The sequence below is a fragment of the Bactrocera dorsalis genome, chromosome 2 (genome assembly GCF_023373825.1).
Source record: "Bactrocera dorsalis isolate Fly_Bdor chromosome 2, ASM2337382v1, whole genome shotgun sequence".
In the NCBI taxonomy this organism is placed as follows: Eukaryota; Metazoa; Arthropoda; class Insecta; order Diptera; family Tephritidae; genus Bactrocera; species Bactrocera dorsalis.
This window is the reverse complement of record NC_064304.1, coordinates 34,776,066-34,797,077: the sequence shown is the minus strand read 5'-3', so window position 1 is coordinate 34,797,077 and position 21,012 is coordinate 34,776,066. Positions and strand designations below refer to the sequence as shown.

General features: G+C 34.2%; 2 protein-coding genes across 5 annotated transcripts in view; both read left to right on the top strand.

Moving 5' to 3' along the window:
• Nucleotides 1–491: 491 nt before the first annotated feature.
• Nucleotides 492–3,870, top strand: LOC105231762 (STAM-binding protein). Its single transcript, XM_011213214.4, has 6 exons — nucleotides 492–748; nucleotides 1,104–1,631; nucleotides 1,768–2,083; nucleotides 2,205–2,317; nucleotides 2,385–2,487; nucleotides 2,550–3,870. Exons 1-6 carry the CDS (start codon nucleotides 633–635, stop codon nucleotides 2,610–2,612), a joined length of 1,239 nt encoding a protein of 412 aa, XP_011211516.1. The 5' UTR covers nucleotides 492–632; the 3' UTR covers nucleotides 2,613–3,870.
• A 2,264-nt stretch (nucleotides 3,871–6,134) lies between these two features.
• The window catches only part of LOC105231763 (calcium-binding mitochondrial carrier protein Aralar1), a 33,534-nt gene continuing 18,656 nt past the window's right edge, over nucleotides 6,135–21,012 (top strand). The window contains exon 1 of one of the 4 annotated variants that reach the window (XM_049450426.1): nucleotides 6,135–7,289. In XM_049450426.1, the coding sequence (XP_049306383.1) occupies nucleotides 7,236–7,289 (54 nt within the window). In that variant the 5' untranslated portion in view covers nucleotides 6,135–7,235. Of the gene's footprint in view, nucleotides 7,290–14,947; nucleotides 15,386–21,012 lie in introns of those variants that run through there. The other 3 variants (XM_049450425.1, XM_011213215.4, XM_029552679.2) reach the window with 3 other exon arrangements.

The following is a 21,012-nucleotide window of genomic DNA, read 5'->3' as shown; positions in this document are numbered from 1 at the left end:
TGTACATATCTCCTAAAGCAATTAAGCTACTATTACCAAACTCGCTGAGGATAAAAATCCTTTAATTACCAATAGCGGCCGTGAAAATTGATGAAATCGGTGCCGTCTTCCTATATAAGGCACTGATAAAAACTACTAGAAGCACGATAAATTAATAATTACTTTTTTCGCCTAAAATGGATAAAATCGGGTGAAAACTTGCCTTAGACCCCATATAACTAAAAAAACCTTAGGTACATGAAGGCATTTCCTTTGCTTTGATTTTTTCAAGTTGCAAGAGTATAAAATGCTCGGTTACAGCCGTACTAAGTCCTTCCTTAATTATTCTACTTTGGTCTAGTAAGATTTAAAACAAAAGAATTTGTACTGCATTTTTCTATAAGTGTTCTGATTCCAAATTATTTCCTTCGGGGAGAAAACTTTCCCTCTCAAAGAGCACCACTTAATTTAACTACCTAATATTAATGGCAACATTGGCCGATCAGCTGTACTTTGCTTTTGACAATACTACAAGTTTCCTAAGTTTTTATTAGCGAAAGTGAGTAGGAATTAAAATAAAGTGAAAAACAATATATGTAATTGAATGAACTAGAAAAGGTTTCAACAGCGGTAGTGTCTACAAACCAACGACGATGGCAAAGGCGGTGAACAATATGGGAATGTCAATAGTGGAACCGCAGGAACGAATGCGCTTCCTATCCAATCATGGCAATATTATAGAAGTGGACGCCAACGTTCCAGTTACACGGTGAGTCAGTTCAAGGGTTGAGAAAATAAAACAACGATAAAAAAACACAAAACAACAGAAAGCTTAATTAATGACAAAACATAATCTCTATTAATCACCTTCCCTTCAACTTATGCAAAATGCCCTTGAGTACGTGCATACACATGTAAAAGTTCTTAAAAGTCCTTGTACCTGTATTCTTTATGTTTTGTTACTATTTATCCTTCTGAAGTGCAAATCATAGTTTCAAATTGATAAAAACAAAACACTACAAGGAAGATGGTTTCAAATTTAAAAAAATAATATAATCAATTTGGAATTCAATTTTCTATGCTCTTGGTTGATTGCATATTAAAGTTTTCGCGTACAATTTCAGATACTATCGCTCCGGCACAGAAATGCTACGCATGGCAAATGTTTACCTCACGGAGGGAAATCATGAAAATGCATTTATCCTTTACATGAAGTATATGACATTATTTATTGAGAAAATACGTTCACATCCTGAATATCCGAAAATCAAGGCTGAAGTAAAAGTAATCAATAAACGTATTAAGGAAGAAATAATGCCGACCACGGAGAAATTGCGGGCCAAACTACTGGAACGCTATCAAAAAGAGTATGAACAATTTTTGGCCAACAAAGAGGCGGAAAAAGCGCGAGAATTGGAGCGTGAACGTCAAAGACGTGCAACAGCTGGTGGTAGTTCTAGCGGTGGTTCAGGTGCACACATACCAACTAATCTGCATGTTCAAATAGATCCAAGCATGCAACCAAGTGCGCCTGATTTGGGACTGTTAGATAAGGTAGTTTATCCGAGTGATTTTCCAACTGGTACAAATCGTGCCGGTTCGGGGCTACTTTTGCCCGGTGATGCGGACAAAGAAGGCGCAAAATCAATAAGGTTTGTTTATGCTTTTCTTTTTAAGCAAAATGACATTTTTAATTTTAATTGTAATTCATTTATTTAAGCTAATATTTTTTTGTATAAGAAAAACAATTTTAAATTTTTTGTACCCAAACTTTCTGTTTGTCCACAGCAAGCCACCCAGTTTCGATCGTAACCAAAAGCCACATTACGAACGGTCCGATTCCCTACTGGCGGGCTCACTGCGGACAGTTATCATACCCGAGAACACAATGGATGTGTTCTTGCAATTGGCCCAAAGCAATACTTTGAAAAACATCGAAACTTGCGGCATTCTAGCTGGTCATTTGGCACAGAATCGTCTATTTATCACACATATTATAATACCAAAGCAACAAGGTACACCTGATAGCTGTAATACAATGAATGAGGAGGAGATTTTCGATGTGCAAGATCAACAGAATCTTATAACACTGGGTTGGATTCATGTAAGTTGTAGCATATGTTAATTATGTGAACCCTGTGACGTCTTTTTATATATATGTATATTGTGTGGATTTTGTGTTTTGTTTCGTAATTTTTTATCTAAATTTATCAACATGCTTGCAGACGCATCCAAGCCAGACAGCTTTCCTCTCATCGGTGGATTTGCATACACACTGTTCATATCAGATGATGATGCCTGAAGCAATTGCCATTGTTTGTGCTCCCAAGTATAAAACGTAAGTCCAATATTTATATATTTAGAACTGTATAGATTTTATGCAGAAACCTATTTTTTCACTTTAGCACTGGTTTCTTCATATTGACACCGGATTATGGTCTGGACTACATTGCACAATGCCGGCAAACAGGTTTTCATCCACATCCTAATGAGCCACGACTGTATATGGTATACATACACACATATATATGTGTTTAAAATGTAATTAAAGTATATTATAACGTTTGCAGGAATCTCAACATATTCAGCTCGATGCTCAAAGGAAGATACAGGTGGTCGATCTGCGTAGATAGTATGTAGAGTTTTATGTTTGAAGAGGCCTTATTTTATAACTGCAAGCAGAAAGAAGAAAAGGGTCGCCAAGCGAATTTAAATAGCGTTAAATTAAAAAAGTGTAAATGATGGCGTTTGCTTTTCTAGCTAAAAATGTTGCATGCGAGAAAATTATATGCCAGAAAGTTCTTATTTCACTAAGCAAAGTTAGTATGTAGTAAAATTACCGAAGATACTGAAGCGTTATGAAGCTCTTCGAATTGTGGAAATATACAATGACATATGTATTTACAGGGGAAAATATCAAAAGCAGTCGCTAAGAAAAAATCATATGCAACATTTATAGAAGAAAAGAAGACAGCATTAGATAAAAGCACATTATTTGTAGGCAAGATATATATTTTTAAAACTGGAATAGTTCCTTTTGCAATAAATTGATCAATAATACATATATATATACACATATATATTTTCTGCTTTATGTGCGTGTGTGTTCAATAGCAAGTGCAAGCAAAGAATTACTTTATTATGCTGTAAGCAAAAATGTTTGGAATAAATATTCGCGCACGCAAGTTTGGTACCAAAATTGATTAAATAAAGTTGTAGTATTAATAAGCGCATACATTTATGCCCATAATGCAGACACACATATGTATATATATATACATACATATTTTTAGACATTTTTGCGCTGAATGTGTATATTTATATAAAAAAAGTTTGATATTCGCAACATGAAATTAGACGCTTGAGGAAAAAAGCAAAAAAGCGAAAGATCTTAAATATATTTTTTAACTTTACTATTGCAAATTTTTAAACAAAAAGCTGCAACTATGTAAAAAAGTTAATTAAAAAAAAAAATGTTGCAACACCTGCTTTATTTACTTATGTATTTATTTATTATTATTTTTGTATTATGCTAGAAGGTTTGTTTGGCAATGCATTTTGGACGCATAAATGTGATTTTACTGTTGGCTTATTTATTAACTTGAATTTAGCTTAGATAATAATTAAATAAATTAAAATTAATTAAAAGTAATACAACATAGTTATAATATATTAAAAATTGATATATTAAGAAAAGTTATGCAAAATAACAATATATTTATTATATTATATAAAAGCAAAAAAAACTCATTATGCAAGTAAATATGTACACAAATTATTTAACAAAAATTAAGCAACACTGACTTTGATAATTATTAATCTAACGACTAATGGTTGCAATAACTTAATGTATGACAAAGAGCTAAATCAAAATAAATGAAGAAAATTGCATTACTGACTTTGCTTACTAATGGAATGAAAATCAACGCACGATTACTGACACGTGTGGTATGAACAGTCTGTCAATTAATATGTCCAGTTCTCTTTTCTAATTAAGAGCACGATTGGCAACGTTTTCTCTTTGCTGTTGAGCCTAACTTTTGTCATTGAATAATGAACAGAGGACTTTAAGGCACTTCCGCAAGGACACTGTAACAGTGGTGAGTTTCTTAAGAATGTTAACAGCATTTGGATATTACACTAGTGTAAAAAAAAAAAAATTATTTGATTGGGAAAATTCATTTAATATTCATTAGTAAAAATTAGCTCGCAAATCTTCTTGCTCAAATAACAAGTTTGAATCAACGTCTAATAAGTAAGTTGCTGTCTATAATTATGAAAAAATCAACGTTTTAAGGTCCTAAAACCTTATCCAATAGACAGTACAAAAAAGTGAAAAAAATCTCGGTCCAATCACCACTAAATCCATCAGCTTCAACACGTAAGACTTTAAACGAGTCTTTTTTTTATGCGTTACAGTATCATTATTTAATAATTTTTCGTAGAAAATGTCAATAAAACTGGTATACACTGTGTAGAGTATAGAGCAGTGTCTCCGCCAATAAAGAAGAAGAAGAAAAATATAGTATCTTAAGATAAGATAAGATAGATAGACGAGCATTGCACCCAAGCATATTGGTAAAGTTCGATATACTGCAAGGTGCCAGAGAGGCGACTTGATCCCTATTGGAAACATAGATCCCAGGACATTTATCCAGTGAATTAGCACGTGTTCTAGAGTTTCAGGCTCCCTGTCGCAGAACCGGGCAATGGCGCAAGAAGCTAGGCCCATGTTGTATAAGTGCTTCTTCACCTTGTAGTGGCTAGTGTAGAATGCGAAAGTCTGTCCGACTTTGTCCCTAGAGTGCTTGATTTCATATTTAAACCTGCTGAGATTATAACCCCCCATTAGCAACTTGGCATGGCACTTGCCTTGGAGGTGTTGTCAATACCTTTCTCTGCTTACTCCTTCTTCTTTGGGGAGCAGCTCTTTTATGTGACCGGTCACCCAGATGAAGTGTACTATCCCTAAGCGATAGCACGAGAGTGGAATCAATCCATTCAGCTTTGCTGCTAAGGGTAGCCATGAGTTTCTTGGTGGAGTTTACCCTTTTGGTATTGCTAACTCATGGGAGAAGAGTCGTCGTATGATTTACCAGCTAGTCGAGAGTTTGTAACACAAAAATGGAGACGTCGGAGACCCTATTAACATGGCGAGCTGAGTCGATTTAGCCTCGTTTGGCCGTCGGTATGTATGTATATTACGAACTAATCGCTCGAAATTTAAGATATCGATTTTATATTTTGCACACGCCTTTTTCTCCCCAAGAAACTGCTTATTGCTGATATTGTATCACTATACCTTCTAGCTGCCATACAAGCTGAACGATCAAAGCCCACTTTTTGTATAGAAAACCTTTTATGTATCTGTCGAGAAATCTTCACAAAATTTGGCGCGGACTATTTTCAAAGGCAACGGTATAATCTCCGAAGAAATTGCTCGGACCGGAACACTATAGCATATACTGTATGCATACATACATATGTAGCTGTCATACAAAGTAATATTTTTTATTTGTGAAGGGTATTTTGTTTAGCAAAGAATGAGGGAAAAAAAAATTGTTTCTTTTTTCTTACTCCCAAAATAATTGTTAAAGTCAGGCCTTTTGAGAGTTGTGGGCATTAAATATAAATTTTTTAAGTAAAGGTTTTATATTTATTTTAGTTTAAAGTTTCGTTTAAAATATGCTAAGCACTACAACAATAAATAATTTATTTTTATTTTTTTTTCCTATAAAAATAATTTAATTTTCTTCTACAAAAATATTTTTTTTTTTAATAAAAATAATTTGTTTTTATAAAAATATATTTTTTTCAAAATTGTTTTTTCCAAAAAATAATTTATATAAATAAATATTAAAATTTATATTTTTTTTCTATAAAAAATAAATAAATTAATAACATTTATGTGTTTACTAAATATCATTGTCATCAAAGTACACGATATCTAAAAGCACGAACATGATTAAAATGTCAATCTAGCACAATTACACCTCACCACAAAACATATGGCATATGTATGTATGTTTGTGCGCCTGCAACTAAGTATACCTTACATTTCTCTCTGCATTTACATTTCCATGAGTTTCCATTTGCTGCAAAAATTCTCCAACGACACGGTGCGCGCTTCCGCATGGTTCAGCCGAGTTCAGTTCTTCGTGGTTGGTCAAATGTGAAAGAGCGCAACTGGAGTTCGATAAAAATAGCAAACGTAGCCAATAAAAAAAATAAAAATAAAAAAAATCTGTTAAAGAAAAAGTTTATATTTACATTAAAATGCAATAAAACAGTGAAAGTGATTGTTAATTATAATTTTATGAAAAATCGATCTTCTACACAGCGCCTAGTAGCTTTTGCATCGACTTGCCCGCACACATACGTACATACCAATTTGAATTTCCGTATACAAATCGCAAAGGTCAAACACGTGAAAAAGCAGCGAGCAGAGCAAAGCAGGAGGCGCTGAGGACTAGAGCAGCTAAGTGAAACGGTTAAGTTTAGTGCGGTGTGTGACGGTTTGACGTCGTTGAGTGCTACGGTGAGGTGCGGAGGCGAGAAGTGTTGCGCTGCTGCCCTCCCATTCTGCCGCGTGTACTTGGAAATTGATTTGTTCCTTTTCCTTCAGGCGCCCGTTTATTGCAGCGCCAACTTAAAATCTCTTCCTGATCTCCCTACTGTTATTGCTATTTTTATTTTCACTTACTGCTGGTGGTAATCATCCGGATAGTGTTGCTAAGTGGACAATAATTTGCAATCTTTACACTTCTTGTTGTTGTTGTTGGCTTTCTTGTTATCTATCGTTAACATACATGCACACGCACAGAGATATATATTTGTATTTGTTGGAAAGCTTGTGTGAAATTTGCTGGATATAAGTGCTACTAATTAAAGTGTTTGCCAATATCGGGAATTATCCTACGTGTCAGTCGAGTTAAGAGAGGGTTAATAGAGCTGCTGCTGCTATTGCTGCGAAACCAAAACAGTTACAAGTGTTGCCTTTCAATAACATACAGAGAGGTGTATGTGAGGGACGAGTGCAAAGCGAGAGTTCCTGCGAGAGTGAGCGGCGAAAGAGCATAAAAGCGGATTCGTGCGAAAGTGTTATTGGTGGTGAAGTGGCGGGCTCCTAGTGACCGAGTTGCTGGAGGTGAAGAGTGCAAAATCTAACTGTGCAGCTGTTAAATTAAGTGCTTCAGCCGTACAAAGTACATACCTTCTGCCTGCCAATCTAGTCGGCGCGTGCCTTTTGTGTTATAATGAATATATTTTGTCCGAGCCATTGGATATTGCAGCCAGTTCAATGTCAAGATGTAAGTGTCATTTAGCGGCCGTACATTTCTATAGTTACATTTTCATATATGTATGTGTATAAAACTGATTGATTTACAGGGATCCAAAAAGACTGAAGAAGGCAATGTTCCACGTTTACTCTGAAAAACTTTGGGATTATGGATCTAAAACCGGTTTCGAGCCACCGGTTTTTAAAGCAACGTTTTTTGTTAAACATAAAAATTTATACGGCAGTTTTGGAGATATTGGTATGTCATTTGTCGGAATCAGCCAGATCGGACAATACATACATATGTATATCTCATACAATTGATCTTTACAGCTTTTAAGCTTCGCCTTAAAAATCGCTGTTTCGAACCTGGTTTTGGTCCTATAGTCCCTTAGGCAAAGTTTTTCAGAGTAATCTGCAGAACATTTCCCGATTTTATAGAATAAAAACCGATCCGGCCTAATTTATATACATATGTATTTGTACATAAATACCTGTAACTATTTATATGTTCATATGTTCATGATATAAATACTCACCAATTTCAACCAAATTCGAATCATAACACTATCTGTCAGTTCTACGTAAAAATGGATTGGATGACAATTACGCCTTCTTCTCATATAGTATAAGACAAGCTTTAGTTATTTTTGATTCTTTGCCTTTATAGTATACAAATCAAGTTCGGATGAATATATTAGGATACAACTTTACAGAAATAGGAACTTTAAGGTACGATTATTCCATTTTACGTCCAAAATTTATCAATGATATTATATAGGGTGGGCCATATACAATTTTAAATTTCGAAGATAGGGCGTAAAAGATGGAGTGTAGCGTTTGCTGCATGGCACGTAGCGCAGTCCTACTGGAACCAACTGTTGTCCAAGTCTTCCTCTTCAATTTGCTTTCAATTTCAATAACCATTGATGGTTACGGTTCCTTCTTCATTTCCGAAGAAAAATGGGCCGATGATTCCACCAGACCAAAGTCCGCACCATACAGTGATTCGTGTTGAGTGCATTGACTTCTCGACGATTACGTGCGGGTTTTCTGTGCCCCAAATGCGACAATTCTGCTTGTTGACGTAACCATCGATGTGGAAATGAGCCTCGTCCGAAAAGATGATTTTTCGGTAAAATTGACCATCCTCGGTCAAACGATCTTCTGCCCAATCTGCGAACTGTAGAATAGTGAATAGCGACCCATTTCGTAAATTTTAGACTTTTTACTGAATATTTGTCACTTTCCGAATGGTATTTGACGTTTCCAATGTCGAAATATAGATAATTCAAATTTAAAACGTTAGATTGCCCACCCTTATCTTTTAAAGGCCCCATATAGCAAAGATATGGCCTTTCGTGCTTTGGTCTCATACGAATACATTTATGATAAAATCATGCCCTTGTAACAAAAATGGATAAAATATTCCTTACATACCGAATATAAAGATTTTGAAGCTTTCAGTTGTTTGTAAACCGCAAATAAACCAAGAAGATGCACATTGGAAAACTTTCCATATTTTACAATAGAACATTGAAGAATTTCGGGAATAGTCGGGGAAATAATTTAGGGCATCAAGCTATAGTACGTTCCAGACTACGAGTTTGTTAAGTTATTTTACTTATTGGCCGATAATATGGTGTAAAGTCAACCGGAAGTGTGAAAATCCTTAAATTAGGAATATGGAGGCTGGGGGAAGTATACACCCCAGCTTACCTTTCTTGTATACAAAACCAAAGCAGGAGCAAATTGTTCAGATAGGACCACTATAGTATATAAAGGGTGATCCATTTCGAAGTTCCCTACTTTTTTAAAGAAAAAACACAGAAACTTCGAGTTTAATGGGGAATGTTTATTATTATTCGAAAAAACATTCTTTGGAATTTATTTTTGAAGATTATCCCCGATAATCTACGATGTTGGCCACGGTAACGTCTCAGGTGGTCTATCCGCGTCCGCGGTGATACGCGTCCAAGGCCTGAATCGAAGCAGGATTATCCGCATAGACTTTAGACTCCATTTATATCCACAGAAAAAAGTCTAATGGCGTGATATCACACGATATTGGTTCTAAAAAACTGTGCCAAAACGTGAAATTGTCTGCTCACCGAAGCATTCATTGCATGAAAGGATGTGTGGGAAGTGACATCTTCTTGTTGAAACAAATGGCGCTGAGATCACGAGCTTCAATTTCAGTCATCAAATATTCGGTTATCATGGCGCGATAACGGTCGTAATTTCGGTTACGTTCTGACCGGCATCATTTTTGAAGACATATAGACCAATGAATCCAGCGGCCTACAAACCACACGAAACCGTTGTTTTTCTAAATGAAATAACAGCTCTTGAATCTCTTCAGATTGCTCTTCGTTCCAAATGTGGCAAAATTTGCCTATTTAAATACCCATTGAGCTAAAAATGGCCTAATCGCTGAACAAAATTTGGCTCGAAAACGTCGGATCTTCTTGGAATTTTTTAAGAGCACAGTTGAACGACTTTGTTCAGGCGTAAGCCTTTCTAAGATGAAATGCCAAGCAATACTGAACAAAAATAATATGACAGCTTGACGCGACTTACGCGTGATCTGGCAAAGAATGGCAATTGGAAAAGGTACCTTTACTTGGATCACTCGTTACATTTCCACATAAACTGATCGATCAAAATCAAGATAATGATCCTTTTTTATGCTATAAGAGAGACATGTACGAAATACGTCAGAGCAACCGACTTCGAAAAAAAAAGCTGGAAAATGAAACTGAAAAAATACATAATTATAAATATTTATTCTCTAAATGTATATTTGCTCATATCTACAAAATATGTAGATAGTACATACATATGTTCTCATATAGAAAATATGTAGAATTCTTTGTGGATAGATATGCGAAAGCTTGACGTTGAATAGCTTGTATGTATATAGACATTTTTTCCATTTATTTTTAAAGTAATATACACGCACACACAAATTGTCTATATGTTCCACGTGATTATCGCGTGAGACTACGTGACGTATGAGTAACATACTTTCAATAAGACTTCCGCTAAATCAGCTGCTCAAGTGGGCTTATAATTTTTACTGATATGAGTGGAAATATGTGTTTATGAATAGCGGATTTAATTATACATACCTGCTTTTTTATATACATAAATTAATAGCACGTGCAAAGTCAATGAAATATATGTACAAGCATGTACTTTGTTTGGTTGACAAGAAAGTGAATTCTAAAAAATTAAAATAAAATTTTCTTTTATTTTGAAATTTGTATTTAACGTAATCTGGTTCTCATGTAAAAAAGCAGACTGCCTATTTATACTTGTATCCACACATACATATGTACATATGTAGTAATTACTTTTGTGTATGTTTGGTTGTTGCTTCTGTTTGTTTTTACTTTGCCCGCCAATGACCATGAGCTTGAAAAACATACTGACGTACTCGTGTGTCAATGGCAAGTTGGAACAGAGGTGATTTACATTTTCACATTTTTCTATCAAAATCTATATACATATATCTACAAGTATGGTACTAGTTCGCTGTCACTATTGTGGCATACTTTTACAGGCCTTTGAAGGTGTTTCAATACTTTGAAAAAATAGTAAAGTATACTTGGAAGAAGTACATATAAAAATCAGTTATCACTATTGCTGGATATTAATAAATATGTTTCAAAAATCTCTTAATAATTGATGTAATATACATTATATCTAAATTTAAATTATGTCAAAATATTGTTGAGTACAAAATATAAAATAGGGAATTATATATATACAATTTTGTAATCTGTAAACTTTAGCTAAGACCGCTTATTTGGCTTTAGCAGGTTTTCTTTGAGAGCAAGTTTTTTTAGAAACTCCATATTTTTTTTGAAGAGGTTACGTGGGTTTTGACGGCAAAAAAAATGCCTATTTTCACCAAATTTTGAATAATATTTTGTGAATTTTTCATAAAAATTTCAGAAATTCAGTAATTGGCAGCTAGTTTCCGGAGGTATCGCCCAAAAACGTCTTCTCTCAGTGGACAGAATAATGAACGAAGGATTCCAAAAAATCAAAAACAAAATTGTATCGGTTAGTAGTTGAGTATATGACATGAGCAATTGAAGGATTTAGAAAAATAATACTATTTTGCAAATTTCCAAAAAAAAGTATGCATTTAAATATAATTTTTACCACATATTGTCTTGTAAATATTAGTTGTAGTCGAAAACAAAAATCCTTCAATCAATCGCGACCTCATACTATTTAAAAGAACTGTGAAAAATTTAAATTAAATTTAAAGATTATGTGTTTTGTTTTTAATTAGAAAACCTCGAAATGGATTACCCTTTATAAGAGCAAATGTTTTGAACGTTTTTTTATTTGACCAGATATCTCCAAAATTTGTCTCTAATTATGGTCAAGGCAGCGTTTAAATCTTTGAACATATTGTGCAGAATGGATCACTGTAGCATATCATTGCCATGGAAAGATACCGATAAAAATCGAAATCTTCATAAACGATTTTTCTTCCTTATTATATTACCTTAATTTGACTTGTAGATTCTTTATATTAAATAGTTTTAAGAAAGAACTAGCAAAATGTTAGTTATACAAATACTTATTTGTTATATAAGATACACCTGTGAAGGGTATTGTATTCAAGCTTCGATCCTAAATTTTACATTTATATTCTACCATTATATAGCAAAATTACAAATCTTGCTTTAAGTATTTCATAATATTTCTATTATTTTAAGTTAAGTTAAGCTTTGCATTAGGAGTGAAATGCTTAATAAATGTATTTGCTTAATTTGCAGCCGGTATATACACCTAGTTCATCAGGTGCACACCTTAATTGTTGTTTTTACTTCTTATTACTTTAATTATTGTTGTTTTTTTTAAATAATACTGCGCAAACATCAAATATCAAGTGGCTATCTACTTAACTTATGAATGCCTTTATACACTAACTTTTGTATATATATATGTAGATTATGTATAGCATTTACATACAGGGTGGCGAATCGTGCCACAAAAACAAACCGTAATCAATTTTTTGTAATCAATACATTACACTTATTTGTTTAGGTATATAAAATTTTATTTGAATTTATATAATTAATTAAATAAATTATATATATAATTATTTGAAAAATTATGGGGCGTAAATGGACTCCGGCTCAGTCACGGTTATACGCCAGCTAATTAGAAAATTAGTCATTGCGGCCTGAAGGGTTGAAGGGTTGATGACGATATTGCCTCAATTATCGATTTAATGGACTGTTTGAATTCAGTCAGATTTCTGAGTTTTGTTTTGTACACCTTTGTCTTGATATAACCTCTTAAAAAAAAGTCTGGTGCAGTTAGGTCAGGTGATCTTGGCGGCCAGCGGAAAGTGGAGTTGAGATATTAATTTGTTTTAAAATTTTCGTTGGAGCTGCTTTAACTTGAATAGACATTTAGGCACATCTAGAGGGATTTTTGAACTTTTCTATTTGAAATTTGTACGGAAACATATCCAAGTCATCGTGAACTATCCATTGTAATGACCGTCAGCTAACTCCAAGTTGTGCCGATAAGTTGCGCGTCGGAACTCTTGGATTTGCCAGAATTGACTATGCAATAACCGCGATTGTTTCTTGCACTTGAACATACGGATATTGATGGTACGATTCTCTTGCAACACTTCCAGATTCAGCAAACATGTTTACCAATCTCAAAATGGCCCATCTACTCGGGGGATTGCCGCCAAAATCCTGTCTGAATACGTTTTGCGCAGAAATGACGAACTGCAAAGCATGGTAACGCTGCACTATTCTCATTTCGGTACCTTGATCATTAATTTTTAAATAAATTTTAATAATAACCTGGCAAATAAAAAAAGGAAGTAAGTTAATTGTGTTTGGAGCACGATTCGCCAGTCTGTATTACACAAATAGTAGTTGTACGAATCAACTACCGTAATATCTCTATGTAATTTATCTAACTTTCGGCACTGATGACATTCAGAATAAACTTTTTATATGGTTTATATTTACAACTGCAGATACCTACATACATATATCAGCGTACATATGTAAAAATAGTTACATACAAGGTGTGTCCCAAAATAGCCGAATTTTATATATACAGTGTTATCTATTGAAAATTTGCAACATTAAATATATGAATTTAGACACAGAATATGTAACTTACATTAAGTCAAAAAAGCACCCGGAAATTTTAATTTAAATTCGTCGGGTAAATAATATTTCAAACAAATGTATTTTCATAGGACTGTCCTTTATAACTATGCCAGTTATAATTGCGATCTGTCAACCAGTTTGCATACAGCAACTTGAGTCCGCACTCGTCAGTAGTGCACTGCGATTTTTACAACCGATAAAAATATTGACCAAAGAATTTGTCTCAAATTTTGTATTTCTATCCAAATATCGTGTTCGAAATCGTTGCGAATGCTGGAAAAGGTTTACGGCGATTCAGTTTTATCAAAAACACAAGCCTACGAGTGGTACAAAGCCTTCAAAGACGGTCGAGAGATTGTTGAAGACATGCCTCGTTCTGGACGACCCTCGACCGCTTCCACTGATGAAAATATTAAAGCAGCTAAGGATATGGTGCTTTAATCGTCATGAAAGTGTAAGAGAGATAGCAAGTGTACGCCACGTCTTTCGCGAGCCCGTTCGAATGATTTATGAAACGCGTTGTTGTTCTATTCGTCTCGTTAAAGTTCAATTTTTTTTTTCAGAAATAGTACTGTTAACAGATTTCTTTAGACATGCTTGATCGTGCGAATTCCGATCCCACATACATTACAACTGCCGAAGTGACATGGTTTTATAAGTTTGACATGCAAGCAAGTCAACAATCATCGGAATGGAAGAAAAAAAAACGAGACGAAATAAAAAAAAAATTGCCAAAGCCGCTCAAAAATCATGATGATGGTCTTTGTTTTTGTTCGGGGGATTACTTTAAAGGCGATATAATAAATACGCTTGAATAATTAAATATTTATTTATTTTAAAGAAATTATTCGTTGCCATATTACATAAAAGTAATTTATATAATAATTATTTAAGAATATATGAATTTGTTTATATTTACACACAACAATTTGAGTACAGATTTCTACAACAGTATGCGCAAATAAACAGCATACGAAGTTGTGAGTATGTATTCGTGCGACTTGTGAGCATTCACAGCAGATTTGCGAGCTTTTTCGCATGCTGCTTGGAGAAGCGTAGAAAGTTGCGGACTCGGCGACGGGAAAATGTGCGGAAAAGTTCTCACTGAATCACTGAACAAATACAAATTAGCGCTCGACGACGAATATATGTATGTAGATATGTATACAATGAGCGACATTTGAATGGAAACACATATGAATGAGGAAAATGGTGTGACAATTGTTGTGTAAATAATTACAAACAAGCTTATTAATCAAAATATAATGAATGTTAAGTAAATGTAATTGCATTTGATTAAAATGTATACCCGCATAATTATTAAATAAGCTTTCAAATTAACTTAATGCACAGCTAACTGATATATATGTAGATATGTAAATGTATAATCGTACATAGAAATGTTTGCCTACGCTCCTTGGCTCTTTGACGCACAATCGAAAATAATCTGCTCACACACTCACACAGCGGCGCAATTCGTTCTAGTGGCAAATGCCGTCAATCCTCAGAAAATCGCCACATTGCGGGTGTTTGGCTAGTCCAACGATCCTCAGTCGTAATTCGGTATTTGACATTAACGCGACGCTCGCAGCATAGCATTCAGCGTTGACTCGTGTGTGTGTGCAGCTCGGTGGAGAAGTGAAAAGTGTGCAGACGAATCTATATAGCTACATATATATATATTACTCTACACCTTTATGTACATACGGTACATGCATATTAGGGAGTGCATATATTATAGTGTTTTGCAATTGACGTGGGTGTGTTGTGCGAAAATCGGAAATTTGGCAAAAATATAGAATTTTGCAAAATTGAAAGATATTTGTGCGTCGATATTTGTTAAAGCAATTGAAAAATTATAAATAAATACACATTCTTGCTTATAGCACACGTACATAGCTACAGCAACAGATAGTGCAAGTCAAAGAAAAAAATGGTGGAAAAGAAGGAATTGAATGAGGTAGGCGAAGGCAACAATTTGTTGATTTTTTTTATTTTCGTAAAAAAAATTATAATTATTTTTAAATATTTTATTCTGTTAAAATCGTTGTTTTCTTATATAATTTTAAATTTTTTTTTTGTCATTTAAATCAAGTTTCAGTTGATTTTGTGCATAAAAATGAAATCATTGTCTCTCTCTCATTAGTTGATATATTCAAATGCACTGATAACAATAAAAAAATCAAAACAAAAATCTCTTCTTATCATTTTATAAATATTACATGCTATCAAAGGCGTTTATCACATCTCACCTTGTTCAAACCGATGTGAAACCGGCAGAAACTTGAAAGAAAAAATGTTAATTATTCACTTGCTGACAGCTAACGGTTGCCAGTTCGGAGCAGATGAGCAATGTTATGATGAGGGTGTCATGAAATAATATTTGAGTTTATGGCATGTGAATGTAGTAATCGCAATCGTTTTTATTTTTTTTTTTTAATCTTACGTAAATACGCATAAGAAATACTATGTGGTGAACTACAATCATTGTGATTTATGTGAGAACCTGCCGTCGACAGCCTAACCTCACGGTGCTTAAAAGCATATAGATCAAAGCAATGTATTGATCAGCTCCCCATCCTTTTTGCAAGTATTGTTTGGTTCCAATTGTTCGGGCGGAGGGTTCGAGGCCGTTCAAAAATAATTGGAGCGAACTCCAACGGTACCAGATTTAAGTCTCCGGTCATACCTTGTAGCTTTTGCTACAACCAGTTGAGCACCAGTCGAACTCAATGACTGGTGACATTTGCCGCTTTGAACTCCAAATGTCTTTTCATTAGAAGGAATTAGTCTATAATATCAGTTCAAACCAAGTATTATAGCACTATTTCTGACAAAACTATGCTGAAATTTCGAGGAAAATATTTCAAAAATAGACATAGTGCATATGGCATCGCATCTTACGACTGACATACCTTACCGCGGCAAATTTTACACCCTGTCCGCTAGAGAACTTTATGGTGAACGTCATGGATAAGTAAGTTGACTTGAGTTGTTTTTATTAAACTTTGTATTTTTTCCCACGATCCTTAGTATTGTAATCCAATTTGTGTTTCAATTCCCTTGTCATTTATCTTGAGCTCTTTATTAACAATAAAAAAGGAAGTATGGAGCATTAGAAGGCGAAAAAATTATTCCTATTTTTACGGAAACCGATGTTTCAATGTGTTTTACCTTAAAATCAATTCGATATGAAATTCGGAAGCGATTGAGTATGAGCTACGGCCAAGAGGTCATATTGAATACCCAAGTTTTTGAGGTTCTAGGCATATGGTTTTGTTAGCAAAGGGCTCTTTTCCTTTAGTTACCATTATTTTTCCGTCAGATTTTTATTATAGGTTGCTGAGAGAGAAGGTTGGAGGGGAGATTTCTGTAAAGAGGTCTACGTCAATCTTAACTGCAGGCTACCGGACTATTGTGGCAGGTGTTACGAAGTGCAGTTTCTTTCAGGTAGGTGAGCATTTACTCCGACAGCAGAGCAACAATACTAGCGCTAAGCTCACTAACTGTGCGCTCAAAGCGAGTTAAAGAGTGTATGTCCTCACTAGGAAAAGCATCAAGCTACTTCATCATCAGAATCGTTTGGGTGCCCGGTCGGAGCGGAATCACTAGTAACTGCGAAGCCAGATGGGAAACGGATCTCACAACGCAAAATATCTACTAAACTACTTAAACTTAGCAAAGTTTGTCTTGTTGAATCGTAGGGGTTCTAACTGAACATTGGCATTCGTATGGTAAAGCTACAAATCTTGTCTTGCGCAAGTTCTCAAAGTTCTATCGAAGAGCGTGAGATAGAAACATCCACACACTCTCTTCTTCATTGTCTAGTCTTTGCAATACTGAGGTTGCAACATCTCGGCAGCCTTAACTTCGGCGAACCAGGAGACATTAGCCACCTCAACAAATTTGTGATAGACTTAGACGATTTGTGAAGGGCTTATGATCAATTATATTGGAGTTTTAGGTACCATAGCGGGCGAGCACTTAGAAGTTCAGGCGTTGGGGTTTTTATTCATATTTAATTGACCCCAATACACTTGTGCTAACGTTTTTTCCAATGCGAAGAATCAATGTATGTATGTAGTATATGACGGTGCATTAACGTGGTGTAAAAACCAAAAGTTATTGGAACATAATTCCGGCCTCTTTTTACGAATAGCTTCTCGGAAACGACGCATAACACTTAAATAGTATTTTTTGGGAATACGCAGTGCACCTCTCCTCGATAATTTAGGAATACTTGACATTGATTTTTTATCTGCTTTGACGCGATTTTTTCAGCTTCAGGTCACCTTTGCCACGATGATGGTCTTTTTCCGTATAGATCCAAGACTCATCGCCAGTAACAATAGCACCATCCTGGTATTCCGACCAAATTTTGAAAATAGTTTCTCACACTTTGCTGCCGACGTCAGCATGAAGATATTTTGGTGTACTTCACATTACGCGTGAAATAACTGTATTACACCAAAGGCGTCAGTCAACATCGAATTCGAGCAACCCCCACAATGTGTTTACATTCCATCAATAACATACATATACTATACTTATGTATACGCACACGCAAACGCATGTCAAACCAAACACTTTCAAATACAAATTATTGCTGCTAAACGATAGCGGTGCGGTTTTAATTAGCGTTTTTCCAGTTAATTGCTTTCGCCTTTGACAGTGATTGTGTTTGGCGATTGCCAAGTTACGTGCACAAGTACTTAACCACTTTATGTAATCATTACCGCATCCGCCAAAGCAATGAAAACTATATAATACAATACTTTTTTCTGTGTTCAGAAATAAGTCTTCCATATTTGCAATTCATTGCACTTTCTAATTGCACAAAGTTGCATAAGGAGAAGCATGTGCAATTACTAACCACACAGTACTTGGAAAGTACCTAAATTGAGTACTTAGACGAGTGTTAAACGAGCTTATTCTACTTTTAAATTTATATTTTATATAACTAGAACAATTTCAACAACTTATTATCGAACATTGTATTAAGGGTTTATTATACATACATATATACTTATTATGGAACCACAATTGATCACTTAAGACAACGCCTTTATATTTAATGCAATACTATATAATATAAGTAGATATGTATGAGTGTATATGAAGTAGACTATTTAAAGAAATACTATATCATATACATCATCATAGATGAATATTCACATATACTGGGTTTTCCAATAGGGATGATATGAGTTCTGAGTGTCGTTACTGTCATTATTACAAATGTCATGATCTGTGATTTTTTTTCATTGTATTCAGTAATGTTTACATTTTCAGCATGGAAAGATATACGCAAGAGCAACGTTTGCAAATTATTCCATTTTATTATCAAAATAATAGTAAATAGTTCCAACAAGAAGGGACTACGTGCCACACAACACGTGCAACAACCAGAAAAGTTTGGAGATTCGATTATTTCAAGATATTGTGACATTGAATGGCCTCCAAGGATTTGGGATTTAACACCATAAGACTACATTTTGTGGGGATATTTGATGTCATTGGTCTTTGGCAATGAACTACACTATCTTCAAGCTTAAGAAGTCAATATTGAATGTGTTTTTCATGACATACGACTTTATTTAGTGGAAAAAGTACACGAAAATTAGCTTCATCGAATTTGTTCCCGCAAAAGAAGTCGTGGAGACCTTTTAAATGAAGTCATATTCAGAATTTAATTATACTGATTGTATCACATTAAATAAAAAACATATGAACTTCCTTGATTTTTTTATTATTTTTTTAAAGAACTCATATCAGTCTTATTGGAAAACCGTGTATAATATTTGTATATACCTATACAGTTACATACTTATATGCATATATTACATATCTAGAGCTATGTGTGAGTTACTTATTAAAATTCCAATGTGATTAATTGCCAATTTAATGTGATTATTTTTCATAACTTAAAAATGTTTCCAATATTTTTTGTTGAATTTTTATTTATTTCACAACTTGTTTTCACATTGCGTATATAATAAGATCAGTAGGTTTAAAAAAAAATTGATGAGAGCTCGTTTCTAAATTACATTATTTAAATTATCTTGGCAAGTATGCCAATTTTCCGTTCGGACTTTATTATTGAAGAACAATTTGTCCAAAATATATGTAGATTCAAAAGCAACTACTTTGAAATTTTTAAAAATAACGTTCGAAAATATCCGAGTCGGGTGTAGCCGGATAGCGAACATAACGCAAATTTGATCCGTGCTGACAAAACGATCTATTTGAGGCATGCTACTCGACGTCGTTTTTGCAAAAGATTCAGTTCTTTTGGTACAAATCTCGCATTGATAGGCTTCATACCCAATACATTAACTAAATAATGTTGAGTTGATTTATAAGAGGTCTTGAGAACCTGTGCTATATCTCTTATGCCATCATGATGATTTTCTAGTACTTAAATCATTTCTGTAGTATTTTTGACGATGCCGAATCCTTGAAATTGAAACACAAAACTCAAGTAAACGTGTAATTAAACTATTTTCAAAAAAATCTCTAGACAAACTTTTCGCGTTCAAACACATACTAATTGATGTATGGAGATCAAACTTTGACGAACATCAAAAGAGTTTTTAGCAATCCATTCGGTTTGCGTACGCAGTTTAATTAATCATCTTGGATTAGGAAAAGTTTGATCAGATATACCATCATACAAACTAATACTCATTTACTCTTCGACGATAATTAATTACACTTTTGCTCTTGCCGATCCTTTATGCCACTAAAATTACCGAATAAAACACTCTCATCATTGCGTTCAATATGTTTGAGTAGTGAATTATCAACCCAACATCAAAGCATACATTTAGGAGCCAAACAAAAAACTTTCCAGAATTTCATAATATGAAATGTTATGAAAAATAAAGACACAAGTCTTTTTCCATAAAATGTCTTTTACTAAAGTACTGGAAAAAGGTACTATGTAATATATTTCAACGAACCGAGCGATTTATAATCAGATTATATAAAGAGTAATTAGAATTTTATTGGAATGAGATGGGCTTGGATTAGTATCTTATTGTTTAATAATTTATTTTCAAAATGTGAAAACTTATAATGCTGGGATGTTAACTGCTTTACTTTTAGAAATAATATCAGTTTTAGCTTCAAAATCCATGAAAAACATTCTTGAAAAACGTCTCCATGTAACAAAATATATTTTGATTTAAAAATTGTTAATAAATTAATGCGTTCGCACTGAAAATGTTCTTGTGTTTTGGTACACTTTGCTGAACTTGAATTTGTTGTTGCATAAAAATTGGTTTGGCGGATGTAAAAATTGTGCTAAATGCGACAGTTGCACGGTCCCTGCATATCTGCAGCGTTACTGCAGGGGATCGCCATATATCAAAGCACATACACCATACCAACATTGGAATAAACAAATACACACACGTTCACACTTAAATCAGCACTACCGCAACGTTAATAAATCAGTTACATATATGCAGAGCAGGGCAGACAATATATACTATGCATATGTATATATTATATACATATAACATAGTAGTGTGAATGTATTGTGCTGCTTTATTCTTTCGCGAAAGTCACACGAGACAAGCCCGC

What these genes read in the sequence shown, in the direction of transcription:
- LOC105231762 (XM_011213214.4), top strand. Translation starts at nt 633, where the DNA reads ATGGCAAAGGCGGTGAACAATATGGGAATGTCAATAGTGGAACCGCAG. An exon ending in GCCAACGTTCCAGTTACACG is followed by an intron (nt 749 to 1,103) that starts GTGAGTCAGTTC and finishes GTACAATTTCAG; the next exon opens with ATACTATCGCTCCGGCACAG. An exon ending in TAACACTGGGTTGGATTCAT is followed by an intron (nt 2,084 to 2,204) that starts GTAAGTTGTAGC and finishes ACATGCTTGCAG; the next exon opens with ACGCATCCAAGCCAGACAGC.